Below are 16,838 nucleotides of genomic sequence, written 5' to 3'. Positions count from 1 at the left end.
CAGAAGAGGTTAGCAATTTGGGGGTATGATAGTTATGGCTCTGTAACTTTCTCATTCATCATTAGACACAATTCACAATTCTCCTGACCCCTCCTGTCTCAGCCTCCAGTATTTATGCTGCAGTAGTTTATGTGTCGGGGGGCTAGGGTCAGTTTGTTATATCTGGAGTACTTCTCCTGTCCTATTCGCTGTCCTGTGTGAATCTAAGTGTGCGTTCTCTAATTTTCTGCTTCTCTCTTTCTTTCTTTCTCTCTCTCGGAGAACCTGAGCCCTAGGAACATGCCCCAGGACTACCTGACATGATGACTCCTTGCTGTCCCCAGTCCACCTGGCCATGCTGCTGCTCCAATTTCAACTGTTCTGCCTTACTATTATTCGACCATGCTGGTCATTTATGAACATTTGAACATCTTGGCCATGTTCTGTTATAATCTCCACCCGGCACAGCCAGAAGAGGACTGGCCACCCCACATAGCCTGGTTCCTCTCTAGGTTTCTTCCTAGGTTTTGGCCTTTCTAGGGAGTTTTTCCTAATAACCGTGCTTCTACACCTGCATTGCTTGCTGTTTGGGGTTTTAGGCTGGGTTTCTGTACAGCACTTTGAGATATCAGCTGATGTACGAAGGGCTATATAAATACATTTGATTTGATTTGATTTGATTCGTGATTATCCGTATGGTAGCATCCACATTAATGTAGAAGAGTTCAGAAACATATTCTACTCTTATTTACAATCAAATGTATTCCAAAATGACACAATACATTATTTACCATTAATTTCTATTGGGAAACAACATCATCTGAAACACAACCAAAAGAAACTGCAAATGCATCCAACAAGTTTGTAGAGTCACAAACTTGATGTAATCATTGCGTGCTAAGAATATGGGACCAAATACTAAACATTTGACTACTTTAATACACAAGTGAATTTATCCAAATACTTATGATACCTTCAAATGTGGGGACTAGACACATTCAGTTATTTCATTTCTAAAGGACAAAACAGATCATTAAAATACCCTCAAACAAAAGGTGACATTCTGTACTGTTGCCTCATATGAAACATTTAATCTCAAATCCAAAATGCTGGAGATTAGAGCCAAATGAAAAGGTTTTACCATCACTGTCTAAATAAATACATAGTGTGGCTTCCCGAGTGGTGCAGAGGTCTAAGGCACTGCATCGCATTAATAGCTGTGCCACTAGAGATTCTGGGTTCGAGTCCAGGCTTTGTTGTGACCGGGAGACCCATGGGGCAGCGCACAATTGGCCCAGTCTCATTTGGGTTAGGGGAGGGTTTGGCCGACAGGGATGTCCTTGTCTCATCGCGCACTAGAGACACCTTTGGTGGACCGGGCACAGTGCACACTGACACGGTCGCCAGGTGTACAGTGTTTCCTCTGACACATTGGTGCAGCTGGCTTCCGGGTTAAGTGGGCATTGTGTCAAGATGCAGTGTGGCTTGGTTGGGTTGTGTTTCGGGGGATGCACGGCTCTCGACCTTTGCCTCTCTCGAGTCCGTATGTGTAACGTCTGCTTCCAACTCACCCTCAAACAAGTAGATCCCCTCAATGCAGCCCACTTTCCAGCTCACACTCTCAAACACATAGATCCCCTGAACACAGTTCACTCTCCAGATCCCAATCACCTGAATTCTAATCACCTGTTCACACACCTGTATGTCATTATCACACACTATTTAGTTCAGTTTGGACCCCATCATTGTGAGGTATTGTTTGTTTGTGACACTTCTATTCGGAGCGTTGGGTTTCATGTAACTTAATCCTCCTGTGTATGATAGTTTTTGCCTGCCTCACTATCGACACCTTTTGCCTATCGGATTTCCTGTTATGAACCTATTGCCTGATCTCCCGGACAACGCTACTAGCCTTTTCTCTGCCTGTACTGTTTCCCTTTTGAACCTCCTGTGTATGACCTTCTGCCTGCCCCTGGACCCAGCTATGTGCCTCCTCCTGTGGTCCTTTGCAATAAACACCTGCTGCGCCCTGTCCTTGAAACCAGCTCTCTGTTTCCCCTCGTGTTCAATACAGATAAGGAGTTGCAGCGATGAGACAAGACTGTAACTACCAATTGAATACCACAAAATTGGGTAGAAAAAGGAGTAAATAATAAAAATTACATAAAAATGTACATTTAAATAAATACGTAGTGCATAAATGCACACACACGCGCGTGCTCACACGCACACAGACACCCAGACACACACATACCAGATGTCAAAGAGGTTTCACCCTCAATGTCAAATTACAATACACACAAACATAACCCATGCATGACAAAAATCCAACACTAGGCTTTGGATTGCTGGGCTGAGCTATGACTTTAAAAACATATCTAGTCAATCTGAGCTGGGCTGTACAAGGGTGATTACTAGAAGGCATCTCTAATGTATGTAGATCCTCCTCTCTATGTCTGTGTTCCCTGAATAATGTTGTAGCTGCTGCACCGTGAGCCAGCCCCAGATCCTATTACAGCCTCAGACTGCCCTCTGCCAGCTGAGAGGACACCAAACCAGGCCAGGAGGATGAGTAAGAAGGCTCTCATCTTACCAGATAGCAACAGGGCACTGTGGTGTGTGTGTGTGTGTGTGTGTGTGTGTGTGTGTGTGTGTGTGTGTGTGTGTGTGTGTGTGTGTGTGTGTGTGTGTGTGTGTGTGTGTGTGTGTGTGTGTGTGTGTGTGTGTGTGTGTGTGTGTGTGTGTGTGTGTGTGTGTGTGTGTGTGTGTGTGTGTGTCTGTGCGTTAGAGATGCGTGGGTTGACTCATAACCCGTAGGCCCTGCGGTTATATCCAAGGGGCGGGTGGGTTTAGGATCATGAAACATTGTGTGGATGAAGGGTGGGTGGGTTGAATAAAGAGAAAACAATACATACAAAAATCCATAAATGTATCATTCTTGTGCAATTTATATCTATTGGCAACATTGAGATTTTTCTTTCATTAGTGTGTAAGGAGCTTTAGGGCCTAACTTTACGTGAGCCAAATAGCCTCATTGCCAAATAGCCTACTCGCCAAATAGCTTACTCGCCAAATGCTTTTGGGAATGGGAAGAAAAAGTTCAGGTCGATCCACTGAGGCAAAAAGGGCAATGTTGGAGTTTAATTCAATAAGAGAAAAGCTGTGAAATGGAGAGTTGAAAATAAAGAGAAGGGAGGGCTAGAAAAGTAATGTTTGGTAAATATTTGGTGAAGTGGTACAGGATGATAGCAGTGCCGGCTATGTTATGTATGATGATTGTGAGCCGCTATGCAAATTTGACAGTCACAAGACGGGGACTTAAAATAAATAAAATTGTATTGGTAGCATACACATATTGTGCAGCTGTTATCGCGGATGTAGTGAAATACCTATGTTCCTACCTCCAACAGTGCAGTAATAACGATACAAAACAATACACACAAATAACCCTAAATTAAAAGAAAGGAATTAAGAAATAGGTGTTTAGCTTGTCCGGGAGCAAGGCATCTGTGTCCGCAACGTGGCTGGCTTTCCAATTATAATCTGTGACTGTTTGGAGTCCCTGTCACATACATCTCTTGTCTGAGCCGTTGAATTGCGATTCCACTTTGTCTCTGTACTGTAGTTTGGCTTTTTTGATTGCATTATGGAGGGCATAGCTGGTCTGTCTGTATATGTCCATGTTCCCAGTCACCTTGCTGTGGTTCGCGCTTTCAGTTTTGCACGAATGCTACCATCTATCCAAAGTTTGGATAAGTTCTAATAGTCACAGTGGGAACAGCACCCTCAATGCACTTGCTGATGAGCTCAGTCACAGAGTCAGTGTAAACGTCAATACTTTTCTCAGAGGTAATCCAGAACATATCCGAGTCTGTGTGATCGGCCAATGGCAAATGGGTCTATGGCACGTATATGGAACTGTAGTCTACTGTTTGTATTTGCATTTATTAAGGATCCCCATTAGCTGCTGCCAGTTACTCTTCCTGGGGTCCATCAACATTAAGGAAGTAATATACAATACAATATTACATGACATTACATTTCATAACACTTTTCACAACACATTAAGTGCAGTTCAAGTCGGAAATTAACATACACTTAGGTTGCAGTCATTAAAACTCGTTACGCAACCATTTCTTGTTAACAAACTATAGTTTTGGCAAGTCGGTTAGGACATCTACTTTGTGCATGACACAAGTAATTTTTCCAACAATTGTTTAGAGACAATTTCACTGTGCCTTTAAATAGCTTGGAAAATTCCAGAAAGTTATGTCATGGCTTTAGAAGCTTCTGATAGGCTAATTGACATAATTTAACATTTCAATTGGAGGTGTATCTGTGGATGTATTTCAAGGCCTACCTTCAAACTCTGTGCCTCTTTGCTTGACATCATGGGAAAATCAAAAGAAATCAGCCAAGATCTATGAGTGTTTTTTTTAGACCTCCACAAGTCTGGTTCATCCTTGGGAGCAATTTCCAAATGCCTGAAGGTACCACGTTCATCTGTACAAACAATAGTACGCAAGTATAAACACCATGGGACAATGTTCTGTCTCCTAGAAATGAACGTACTTTGGGGCGAAAAGTGCAAATGAATCCCAGAACAACAGGAAAGGACCTTCTGAAGATGCAGGAGGAAACAGGTACAAAAGTATCTATATCCACAGTAAAACGAGTTCTATATCGACATAACCTGAAAGGCCGCTCAGCAAGGAAGAAGTCACTGCTCCAAAACCACCATAAAAAAAGCCAGAATGCGGTTTGCAACTGCACATGGGGACAAAGATCGTACTTTTTGGAGAAATATCCGCTGGTCTGATGAAACAAAAATATGACAGTTTGACCATAATGACCATCGTTATGTTTGGAGGAAAATGGGGGAGGCATGCAAGCCGAAGAACACCATCCTACCAGGGGTGGCAGCATCATGTTGTGGGGGTGCTTTGCTGTAGGAGGGACTGGTGCACTTCACAAAGTAGATGGCATCATAAGGGAGGAAGATTATGTGGATATATTGAAGCAACATCTCAAGACATCAGTCAGGAAGTTAAAGCGTGTTAGCAAATGGGTCTTCCAAATGGACAATGACCCCAAGCATACTTCCAAAGTTGTGGCAAAATGGCTTAACTAGTTGGATATAGGGGGCGCTCGTTTAATTTTTGGATGAAAAACGTTCCCGTTTTAAACAAGATATTTTGTCACGAAAAGATGCTCGACTATACATATAATTGACAGCTTTGGAAAGAAAACACTCTGACGTTTCCAAAACTACAAAGATATTGTCTGTGAGTGGCACAGAACTGATGTTACAGGCGAAACCCAGATAAAAATCCAATCAGGAAGTGCCGCATTTTTTAAAACTGCCTCATGCCAATGACTCCTTATATGGCTGTGAAGGAGCTAGGAGTCAGCTTACGTTTTCCACATTTTCCCCAAGGTGTCTACAGCATTGTGACGTCTTTTTAGGCATTTCCATTGGAGAATTTTCTCCCGGAGAAAACCGGGAGGTAGCCATTTTTCCAATCGTTTCTTATGAGAAACCAACTGCCTCAACGGATATATTATCGAATACATATGTTAAAAACACCTTGAGGATGGATCCTAAACAACGTTTGCCGTGTTTCTGTCAATATTATGGAGTTAATTTTGAAAAAAGTTTGGCGTTGTAATGGTAGCATTTCCGGTCGATTTCTCAGCCAAGCATGATGATTTCACCTACAAAAATAATATTTTTGGAAAAAAGAAACATTTGCTATCTAACTGGGAGTCTCCTGAGTGAAAGCATCCGAAATTCTTCAAAGGTAAATGATTTAATTTGGTTGCTTTTCTTATTTTTGTGAAAATGTTGCCTGCTGCCAGCAGAGCTAGCATAGTATTATGCCATGATAAACTTACACAAATGCTTGTCTAGCGTTGGCTGTAACACATATTTTGAAAATCTGAGATGACAGTGTTGTTAACAAAAGGCTAAGCTTGTGTTTGAATATATTTATTTAATTTCATTTGCGATTTTCATGAATAGGAAAAGTTGCGTTATGGTAATGCACTTGAGGCTATGATTATGCTCCCGGATACGGGATTGCTCGTCGCTAGAGGTTAAGGACAACAAAGTCAAGGTATTGGAGTGGACATCACAAAGTCCTGACCTCATTCCCATAGAAGATGTGTGGGCAGAAATTAAAAAGTGTGTGCGAGCAAGGAGGCCTACAAATCTGACTCAGTTACACCAGCTCTGTCAGGAGGAGTGGGCCAAAATTCACCCAACTTATTGTGGGAAGCTTGTGGAAGGCTACCCGAAACATTTGACCCATGTTGAACAATTTAAAGGCAATGCTACCAAATACTAATTGAGTGTATGTACATTTCTGACCCACTGGGAATGTGATGAAATAAATAAAAGCTGAAATAAATCATTCTCTCTACTATTATGACATTTTGCATTCGTAAAATAAATTGGTGATCCTAACTGACCTAAGGCAGGGAATTTATACTAGGATTAAATGTCAAGAATTGTGAAAAACTGAATTTAAATGTATTTGGCTAAGATGTATGTAAACTTCCAACTGTATGTTCCCTCAGGCCACTACTCTTCTGCCACATACAGTCAGTATCTACAATACAAAATCCATGTGTGTGTAGAGTGCGTGTGTTAGCATGTGTATGTATGTGTGTCTCTTCACAGTCCCGGCTTGTTCCATAAGGAGAATTTGTATCTGTTTTCTAAATCTGATTCTACTGCTTGCATCAGTTACCTGATGTGGAATATAGTTCCATGTAGCCATGGCTCTATGTAGTACTGTGCGCCTCCCATAGTCTCTTCTGGACTTGGGGATTGTGAAGAGACCTCTCTCTGGTGGCATGTCTTGTGGGGTATGCATGGGTGTCCGAGCTGTGTGCTAGTAGTTGAAATTGATTGTTCAGTGCATTAAACAGTCAATACTGTTAAATGCAAGTAGTGATGAAGTAGTGATCAAGTAGTGATGAAGTCAATCTCTCCTCGACTTTGATCCATGAGAGATTGACATGTATATTATTAATGTTAGCTCTCTGTGTACATGTTCTGAGCCAATTGTAATTTCCTAAGTCCCTCTTTGTGGCACCTGACCACACGGCCAGACAGTAGTCCAGGTGCGACAAAACTTGGGCCTGTAGGACCTGCCTTGTTGATAGTGTTGTTAAGAAGGCAGAGCAGCACTTTATTATGGACAGACTTCTCCTCTTAGCTACTATGTTTTGAACATACACCTCAACTTGCTCAATTTCCATTTGCTCAATTCATTACAAGATTTAGATGAGGTTTGGGGTTTAGTGAATGATTTGTCCCAAAAACAATGCTTTTACTTTTTGAAATATTTAGTACTAACTTTTTTCTTGCCACCCATTCTGAAACTGACTATAGCTCTTTGTTAGTGTTGCAGTGATTTCCCTCACTGTAGTAGCTGACATGTATAGTGTTGAGTCATCCGCATACATATAAACACTGACTTTACTCAAAGTCAGTGGCAGGCCATTAGTAAAGATTGAAAAACTGAAGGGGCCTAGACAGCTTCCCTGGGGAATGCCTGATTCTACCTGGATTATGTTGGAGAGGCTTCCATTAAAGAACACCCTCTGTGTTCTGTTAGACAGGTAACTTATCCATAATATAGCAGGGGGTGTAAAGCCATAACACATAAGTTCCACCAGCAGACTATGATTGATAATATCAAAATCTGCATTGAAGTCAAACAAAATAGCTCCAACAATCTTTTAATCATCAATTTCTCTCGGCCAATCATCAGTAATTTGAAGTGCCGTGCATGTTGAATGCCCTTCCTCATAAGCGTGCTGAAAGGTTTTTGTAAATTTGATTTTATAGAAAGGTATTGACTGTTTAATGCACCGAACAATCAATTTCAATGCTGATTGGTTGGCTATTTGAGCCACTAAAGTGGGCTTTACTATTCTTGGGTAGTGGAATGACTTTTGCTTCCCTCCAGGCCTAAGGGGACACACATTCTTGTTGGCTTAGATTGAAGATATGGCAAATCGGAGTGGCAATATCATCCGCTATTATCCTCAATAAATGTCCATCCAAGTTGTCAGACCCAGGTGTCTCGTCATTGTTAATAGACAACAATCATTTTTTCACCTCTTCCACACTCCACTTTTCAAAATAACAATGCTTGTCGTTCATAATTTGGTCAGTTTTTGTATTTATGTGTATAGTCAGCATTTGTTGCCTAAATGTTCTAATCTTGTCAATGGCAGCGTAGCCTAGTGGTTAGAGTGTTGGATGAGGAACCGGAAGTGTTTGCACCAATTTGTAAGTCGCTCTGGATAAGAGCGTCTGCTAAATGACTTAAATGTAAATGTAAATGTAAATGGAAGGTTGCGAGTTCAAACCCCTGAGCTGACATGGTACAAATCTGTTGTTCTGCCCCTGAACAGGCAGTTAACCCACTGTTCCCAGGCCGTCATTGAAAATAAGAATGTGTTCTTAACTGACTTGCTTGGTTAAATAAAGGTAAAATTAAAAAATGTTTTAAAAAAATGAAGTAGTTGGTAATATCAGTGGGTTGGTGATGAATGACCCATCTTATTCAATAAATGAGTTTACCTTTTTGCCCTAAATTGAATTGAAGGTGCTTCAAAGCTTATTAATATCATTCTTTATATCATTTCACTTTGTTTCATAGTATAGAGGGGTTAAATGGAAACTGAAATCTGAACACTGACTATTGAGTATGAAAAAAATAAAGGTTTAATAGCGTGTGACATTACAATGCCCGGATGCCTTACTAATTGTGGCTTTGACAACAGCTGCTCAATTTAATATGGAGATGTGCTACTGAAATCAATGAATAGTAGGAAACCACGCAAGTGTGCATGACACATTATCAGTATGCAAAAATAGAATGTTTTATAGTATGTGAATTTCCGAAAATCTAATATGGTTTAAATGCCAGGATGTTATACTTCGAATTCGATGCACACTTTTCCACAATGCATTGGAAGAGGTGTACTGCGAGTGATAGGCCCTTGTTCTCTTCAAGTAGCCAAACAACAAAACTAGGCTACTTAATTGTGAAGATGCCGAATAGCGAAGCTTCTGCGGTGGTGTTCAAATGTATGCTCAGTAGTTTTTGTTCTCCTTAAAAGGATCACGAGTATTGCATCATAGGCTACATCTCAGAAAAAAGATTTTGTATTATTTTTTACCCAAAGCATATTTCTGCTTTCTCATTGAAAAGTGTTTCTTGTTCTCCTGGCCGTCGTAATAGCTTTTAAACTAAATATTAAACCATAGTTTTACATCTGAATGTGTCTGCACCGGGGACTCGGGATGTGGCTGGGTTATTGATGTCATGTTAATCAGGCCTTTTGATTTGAACATATGGATTGTTTTAGTTTTGTTGGTTAGGCTACATAATTCATTATTTCATTTGTTGATCAAGCCATAGCAGTTATTCTGATCTCGTTCCCAATGATCAGTGCTTTAAGTTTATTATGTTGCTGTCAAGCGGTTCTGAATTTGTGATACTCGACTATCCACGTTTTCCTTTGCAATAGCCTTTTGACTTGAACAATTGAAAAGTTTTGGTGTGTAGACTATGCTACTTGATTTAATGTATATATGTTACAGCACTTTGGTTTCACTAATAAGTATGTTGAAATGGAACCAAATTATCTGTTTCTGTCTTCAGTCCTTTTTAAATAGGATAGATGGGCTATAGGCTGCGGTATAGGTCAAATGTGATAGTTTGCCTATAACCAGCCTGAGTAGGCCTATAACTCTATTCTATTCAGAGTTTCGAAAAATGTATCGAATTGGAAATTAGCTATTTTCAGGCTGATCAATGCAATGCATGTCTGTTGAATTTTGGTATGTTTTGTGGTACGCTAGCAATGTTCCCTCTAAGCTGCGGGTGTGCGAGCAGTAGAAATATCAGCCCCCGCAGAGAAGCATGAGATTGAACTTCACTCAACTTTCTGGAGTTTTCCCCCTTAGTTAATATTATCAATATTTCCCTTTACTGTGGGAATTGTGATCGAATCAACGCAATATTAGCCACTTTCAATGAAACATACCGAAACATATGCATATTGCATTGATGGGCATGACCTGTACTCCACACAGACCAGTGCGGCATAACCAATCAGAGCTGCAGTAGGCCTATATGCAAATAGACCATTGCCATATATGGATCTGTGTCATTCACTTTGAACTAGACTGTGTTTACAGCAGAGTAGATGAGCTTGTTTTGAGATCAAAGCGAGAGCTGCATGTAACCACCTTTGCACCTTTGTTCATATCCTTTTCTCCAGTAGATAGTGAGTTATTAGCCCAGTTATAGTTCATTTGTAGTCAGCAATGGGGGAGTGATTGCTTCCTACAAGAGCACAAAATGTGTACATTTCTAGACATCTTTGAAAAGCGAGTCGGGTAAAGATTTTTGTTGTTGTCTTAAAGTGGCAGTGTTGTATTTAAAAAAGGCTTGAATAAGATAAGTAGTCAATAGGTAGAAGGTAGAATAATTTGTCTGATTCTCTGTAATAATGGTGTGGGATTAATAATGCATTTGATTTTGTAAAGTGGTTTCTTGCATCAAACAACACAACATTTTCAGTCACCTCCATGTCTTAAGGACAAGTGGATAAACAGGTTAATATCAACCACTGCATGTTTTGGAATTTAGGCCTATATTGATCACCACACATTGGCTGCTACTGTCGGCTAAATTATAAAACTATTTCTCTTTTAAAATGTTATGGGATACATTTTATCCACTGTTTTTGATGGTAGGCCACTCTGGTAGGCCTATATTATGATCAAATAGCCACAGTAGCCTACTTGACCACTGTCTGAAACTATAACTTAAAGCGGGTACAGCCTCAGTGTTCACAGTAAACATGTGCTGGAAGTGGCACAGGATTTTCACAACGTTCAAGTTTGTGCTCAGTAGACCTGAGATTTGCTCAGTGCCGAAAAAATAAGGTCTGTAGAAAAATAGGCCAGTCTGTAGAGGTGCCATCTTTATGGTCTAAGGCACTGCATCTCAGTGCTTGAGGCGTCACTACAGACACCCTGGTTCAAATCCAGGCTGCATCACAACCAACCGTGATTGGGAGTCCCATTGGGCAGCACACAATTGGCCCACAGTCGTCCGGGTTAGGGGAGAGTTTGGCCAGTGTAGTCCGTCATTGTAGATACAAATGTGTTCTTAACTAACTTGCCTAGTTAAGTAAAGGTTACATTTAAAAAAAATCTGCATCATAAAAGCTGATAGTATTTCAACCACATAAAATATGCATCCAAGATTAACTTAAATCTTATCAGACATATATTGGGTCGTTTTCACAGCATTGTATTTCCTTACTGGTCAACTGGTCAAACTGATATCATTTGGAAACTTTGTACAGAAAACTTTTCACATGTTTATTTTTTTGCATTTTCTCCTCGGTCCCTAATGTCTTTGCAACGCGAAAGATGCAGAGATGAAAGAGAGAAATTTACCGACATTATTCTGGGGAGCAAGGGTTTATTTAGTCTTCTAGGGAAACATATACTGACAGAAGAAAAGCTACACGTATCTAATTATAGACAAGTTGACTAACAAACAGCCTACCAAAATGTCGGAAATTATAAGCAGGAACATATCGAAATTAGGCAAAAAATCCTGCAATCCCTGTAAAAAAATCATTCCGCTCTCTCTGTTGCCTACAGCACATGTTCTATACTTGCGTGTTAGGGTCAGGTGCACATATAGTCGGGCGGTTGGGGATGGGTTATTAGCAATTGCGGGAGGGTGCGGGTGAACAAACAGCTGACCCACGCACCACTAGAGTGCGTGTGTGTGTGTGTGTTAATTTGTATCAACAACTTCAAAATCTAGTTTGGTTTTAAATAAAGTATCAGTGAGAGTGGATGAGTCTCTCTTCCAGCCTCTATCTTGTCAGAACCACTCTAGCTTGACAACACTTCCAGTCCTGTTTCTCTGTCTGTGTCTCTGTGTGACACACTCAGTCAATAGCGAACTTAAATATAGCCAAGAGGAATTATGAGAGTCCATGCATAAATCCCAGGATGCCTTCTGCACAGGCTTGAGGTAGAAGTTGTCCTTCACCAAAGATCTACGATCAGATTACACTAGCCCCCGTCCTAACCTTAACCAATCGAGGATGAGACAAGTTCTGATTTGGGGGGGATGGGAAACATCTTCTACATTCCACAGTGCAAGTATCCCAGCAGCCTCTCTGTCAGGACAGGATCCTCCATCCTGAATCCTCCAACTGTGCTGGTGATTGATAATAGGAGAGGACACTTCCCTTCTATAAGACACACTCCTCTGGGCTGACTGGGGCTTTCAGATGTTGTCAGCAGAACTTCTTCCTCCCTCCCTCTGCTCGGCAGGCTGTCATAATACTGCTGTGCTGTCAGAATGGACCGTCAGCCCAGCCAAGCCGCTGAGTTAGGTCCTCCATCACAACACATACTGTGGTGTACACTCACGCGTAGGCTACATACCACTGGAATGCACATTGCACACATTCACTCCTTCACCCCCACACACATACTGAAACTAGTGTGCTTCCACGTTAACTCCAACTTAACCATGAGCTGTTCACCCAGATCAGCCAATGTCAGTATCTACTCTAGTGCTGCTGCTCAGCCCTCTGTTTCCTCTAACTGGCTGCTGCAGCTGATAAGAATATGACAGACGGAACTCTTCCTGAACTGGGATCTTTAGCTAGGAAGCAAGACAGGAAAAGGGGCCTTATGGATAAGAGAAGAGCAATCGTCTACAGTAAACATCTAACTTTCTTAACTCCTTAACCCCTTACACTCGTGGGAATTGGCCTATATGGATAGTGATAGATTGAATTGTTTCTTACAGACTAAATCTTAAATCCATATGCATAACAATAGTAGCAATTGAATGGAACAGTTTGAAGGTAATGGGAAAATGATTAGACCAAAGGTGAGTGCACATCAGTTCACCTGACACGACACTGAATCCAAACATTACACGGTGGATTTGATGTGCATTTTAAATTGACTGTACTTTTCGCCTCATTTGTGGATAATATTCTGGATACATCCAGTAACATGATTAGACTATTCCTGGAAAATGTGCGGCAAGTATTCTTATTCCTGCCAAAAACCTGCCATTTTCAACCCGTATATGGGTACCAGTGTAAAGGGCTACAGTCAGCAACTTCAGTAAGTGTGTCAGGGTTCCATGCCCAGCTAGCACATAACGTTATGAGAACCATATTTTTCTTATAGCTTGGTGAAAGCCTAGTTGTCCTATGGTTATTTGCACACAACCTTCCTACAATGTTCTGGAAATGGTGCAAGATAGTTGCTTGGCTTTGGAACATTCAGCACATTTAAGGAACTTCAAAAATAAATAAGTAATTTCATTACTTTAACAGAACGTTTCATAAAATGTGAAACATGGTTACATTTAATTACATTTTTGGTAATGTTCTAGGAACGTTCTCCAACTGGTTTGACATTGGGAATGTTCTCAAATAACTCAGAGAAGGTAAAGAAACAATGTTCTTCTGTGGGAATTTCAGTTCTTCAGCATAATGTTTTCTACAGGTTTCCTCGTGATTCTAATTAAAGTAGTGTTCTCAGAACGTCGAGAGAATATTAAGAAACAACATTATTCTGCGGGAATTTCAGTATTCAGCATAATGTTTTCTGCAGGTTTCAGGATTGTTCTACTTAAAGTCATGTTCTCAGAACATTAACAAAACTTTCCATAAAAACCACAAGAAAACATTAGTAACGTTCAAATAATGTTCATAGAATGTTTAAAAAAATACACCGCTCGAAAAAATAAAGGGAACACTTAAACAACACAATGTAACTCCAAGTCAATCACACTTCTGTGAAATCAAACTGTCCACTTAGGAAGCAACACTGATTGACAATAAATTTCACATGCTGTTGTGCAAATGGAATAGACAACAGGTAGAAATTATAGGCAATTAGCAAGACACCCCCAATAAAGGTGTGGTTCTGCAGGTGATAAGCACAGACCACTTCTCAGTTCCTATGCATCCTGGCTGATGTTTTGGTCACTTTTGAATGCTGGCGGTGCTTTCACTCTAGGGGTAGCATGAGACGGAGTCTACAACCCACACAAGTGGCTCAGGTAGTGCAGCTCATCCAGGATGGCACATCAATGCGAGCTGTGGCAAGAAGGTTTGCTGTGTCTGTCAGCGTAGTGTCCAGAGCATGGAGGCGCTACCAGGAGACAGGCCAGTACATCAGGAGACGTGGAGGAGGCCGTAGGAGGGCAACAACCCAGCAGCAGGACTGCTACCTCCGCCTTTGTGCAAGGAGGAGCAGGAGGAGCACTGCCAGAGCCCTGCAAAATTACCTCCAGCAGGCCACAACTGTGCATGTGTCTGCTCAAACGGTCAGAAACAGACTCCATGGGGGTGGTATGAGGGCCCGACGTCCACAGGTGGGGGTTGTGCTTACAGCCCAACACCGTGCAGGACGTTTGGAATTTGCCAGAGAACACCAAGATTGGCAAATTCGCCACTGGCGCCCTGTGCTCTTCACAGATGAAAGCAGGTTCACACTGAGCACATGTGACAGACGTGACAGTCTGGAGACGCCGTGGGGAACGTTCTGCTGCCTGCAACATCCTCCAGCATGACCGGTTTGGATGTGGGTCAGTCATGGTGTGGGGTGGCATTTCTTTGGGGGGGCCGCACAGCCCTCCATGTGCTCGCCAGAGGTAGCCTGACTGCCATTAGGTACCGAGATGAGATCCTCAGACCCCTTGTGAGACCATATGCTGGTCCGGTTGGCCCTGGGTTCCTCCTAATGCAAGACAATGCTAGACCTCATGTGGCTGGAGTGTGTCAGCAGTTCCTACAAGAGGAAGGCATTGATGCTATGGACTGGCCCGCCCGTTCCCCAGACCTGAATCCAATTGAGCACATCTGGAACATCATGTCACGCTCCATCCACCAACGCCACGTTGCACCACAGACTGTCCAGGAGTTGGCGGATGCTTTAGTCCAGGTCTGGGAGGAGATCCCTCAGGAGACCATCCGCCACCTCATCAGGAGCATGCCCAGGCATTGTAGGGAGGTCATAGAGGCACGTGGAGGCCACACACACTACTGAGCCTCATTTGGACTTGTTTTAAGGACATTACATCAAAGTTGGATCAGCCTGTAGTGTGGTTTTCCACTTTAATTTTGAGTGTGACTCCAAATCCAGACCTTCATGGGTTGATACATTTGATTTCCATTCATCATTTTTGTGTGATTTTGTTGTCAGCACATTCAACTATGTAAAGAAAAAAGTATTTAATAAGAATATTTAATTCATTCAGATCTAGGATGTGTTATTTTAGTGTTCCCTTTATTTTTTTGAGCAGTGTATATTCTTTCTATTCTCAGCATAAACAAAACTCTCTCTATCCTCTATCTTGTTAAGTGTGTTCAGGAATGTTGGCTGCTCCCACTAATTGGCCACACCTGATCTTAATGAGTGCTTTCTTCCTTTGAAATGGGGTCTGTTTGAATAGACTCAAATTAACAGCATTGAATGTGTAAAAAAACATGGCATGCTAACTCCATCCTGGTGGCGCAGTGGACTAATTCCATGGATAGAGAACAGTAGATCATAGGTTGGAATCTCACTGACGCCGTGCCACAATAAATTATGCTTAGGCGTTATTATTATAATGCCTAAGCAAATTCATTTTCATTAGTCCTATATGCGCTTGAAGTTCAAAACAGTGAACCCAAATTAAGTTAGCAGTTATTAAAAGTCTCAATTGAAACATTCAGTGAATGTTTTAAGGAAGTTATTCAAAAACCTCAAAATAACCTATAATTTCAGTTCTCACAACATTAATAAAAAACCTCAGAAAAATGTTCAGGGAAACATAGTACAACGTTTTCAGAACCTCTCTGCAACCTTAAAATTAACATTCCCAGTAAAGGCTACATTTCACTTCCATTCTCAGAACATTTAAAAAAAAACATTCTGATTTACTGGTCAGGAAATGTATGGCTTGATTCCCGGAACCAATGGAAAACCAAAAACGTACGTTCCCACAACTTTCAAGGAACCACATGTGCTAGCTGGGTGCCCTCATTGATATAAAAAGAGGATGAAAAACATAGCATAGACACACTGCCAATTCATCTCTCTCTCACATCATAGCGTCTAGCCAAGAAATCAAGATGGGCTATTGAGAGGTTTTATAGTTGTGATGATCAACAGTTGATATGAATTATTAATCTCACTCATGCATATCCAATCTAATCTGCTTTAGATTAATTTACTTTTAATTAAAAACCTGCCCGACTTTCAATTAAATCTCTAAGAAAAGATTTAAATGAACTCAAACCTCAGGATTCTTGACTATAAAACATTAAACTAATGATATCCAGGAAACTTTCTTCAAAAGTAACCTGATGTGAACTCTTCCTAGTTGTTAGAGAGGGTTGAGATGTTAATGTAAACCAATCTAAGAAAGGCCATTCCCCCTTCCACCTTTTGTCTCAGTGATGCTAATAACCTAAGATTGATCCCAAGGATACTTACGATTTGTCTCTCCGGTGGATGTGGCGTCTTTGGGGGCTGCTCTGTCGGCGGTGGGGGGAGAGAGACTTGCCTCTGGTCCGTTCTTTGATGGGAGACTGGGCACTCGATGACTTCAGGATCTGAGATAAAACAACAGAAGAAGACTTAGGAATCTAATGTATAAGATCCGGTTTGAGCTGCAGTTTCTTTACTGCAAGCTACAGGAGGAGTTGCATTCTGTTTATCAATTAGCAGGCATGTTCACCATTCACTGGGCCCATTTGCCGCAGGCCATGAAAAGGGAAAT

At 41.3% G+C, this 16,838-nt stretch overlaps 1 protein-coding gene across 2 annotated transcripts in view; it reads right to left on the bottom strand.

Moving 5' to 3' along the window:
* LOC118386924 (tubulinyl-Tyr carboxypeptidase 2-like) overlaps window positions 1–16,838 on the bottom strand; it is a 43,240-nt gene that overhangs the window by 11,039 nt on the left and 15,363 nt on the right. For both annotated transcript variants that reach the window (XM_035774930.2, XM_035774932.2), the window contains one exon: window positions 16,553–16,671. In XM_035774930.2, the coding sequence (XP_035630823.1) occupies window positions 16,553–16,671 (119 nt within the window). The remainder of the gene's footprint in view (window positions 1–16,552; window positions 16,672–16,838) is intronic.

This window comes from Oncorhynchus keta, chromosome 8 (genome assembly GCF_023373465.1).
Source record: "Oncorhynchus keta strain PuntledgeMale-10-30-2019 chromosome 8, Oket_V2, whole genome shotgun sequence".
NCBI lineage: Eukaryota > Metazoa > Chordata > Actinopteri > Salmoniformes > Salmonidae > Oncorhynchus > Oncorhynchus keta.
Note: the sequence above shows the minus strand (reverse complement) of the source record. Positions and strands in the feature narration are given on the sequence as shown.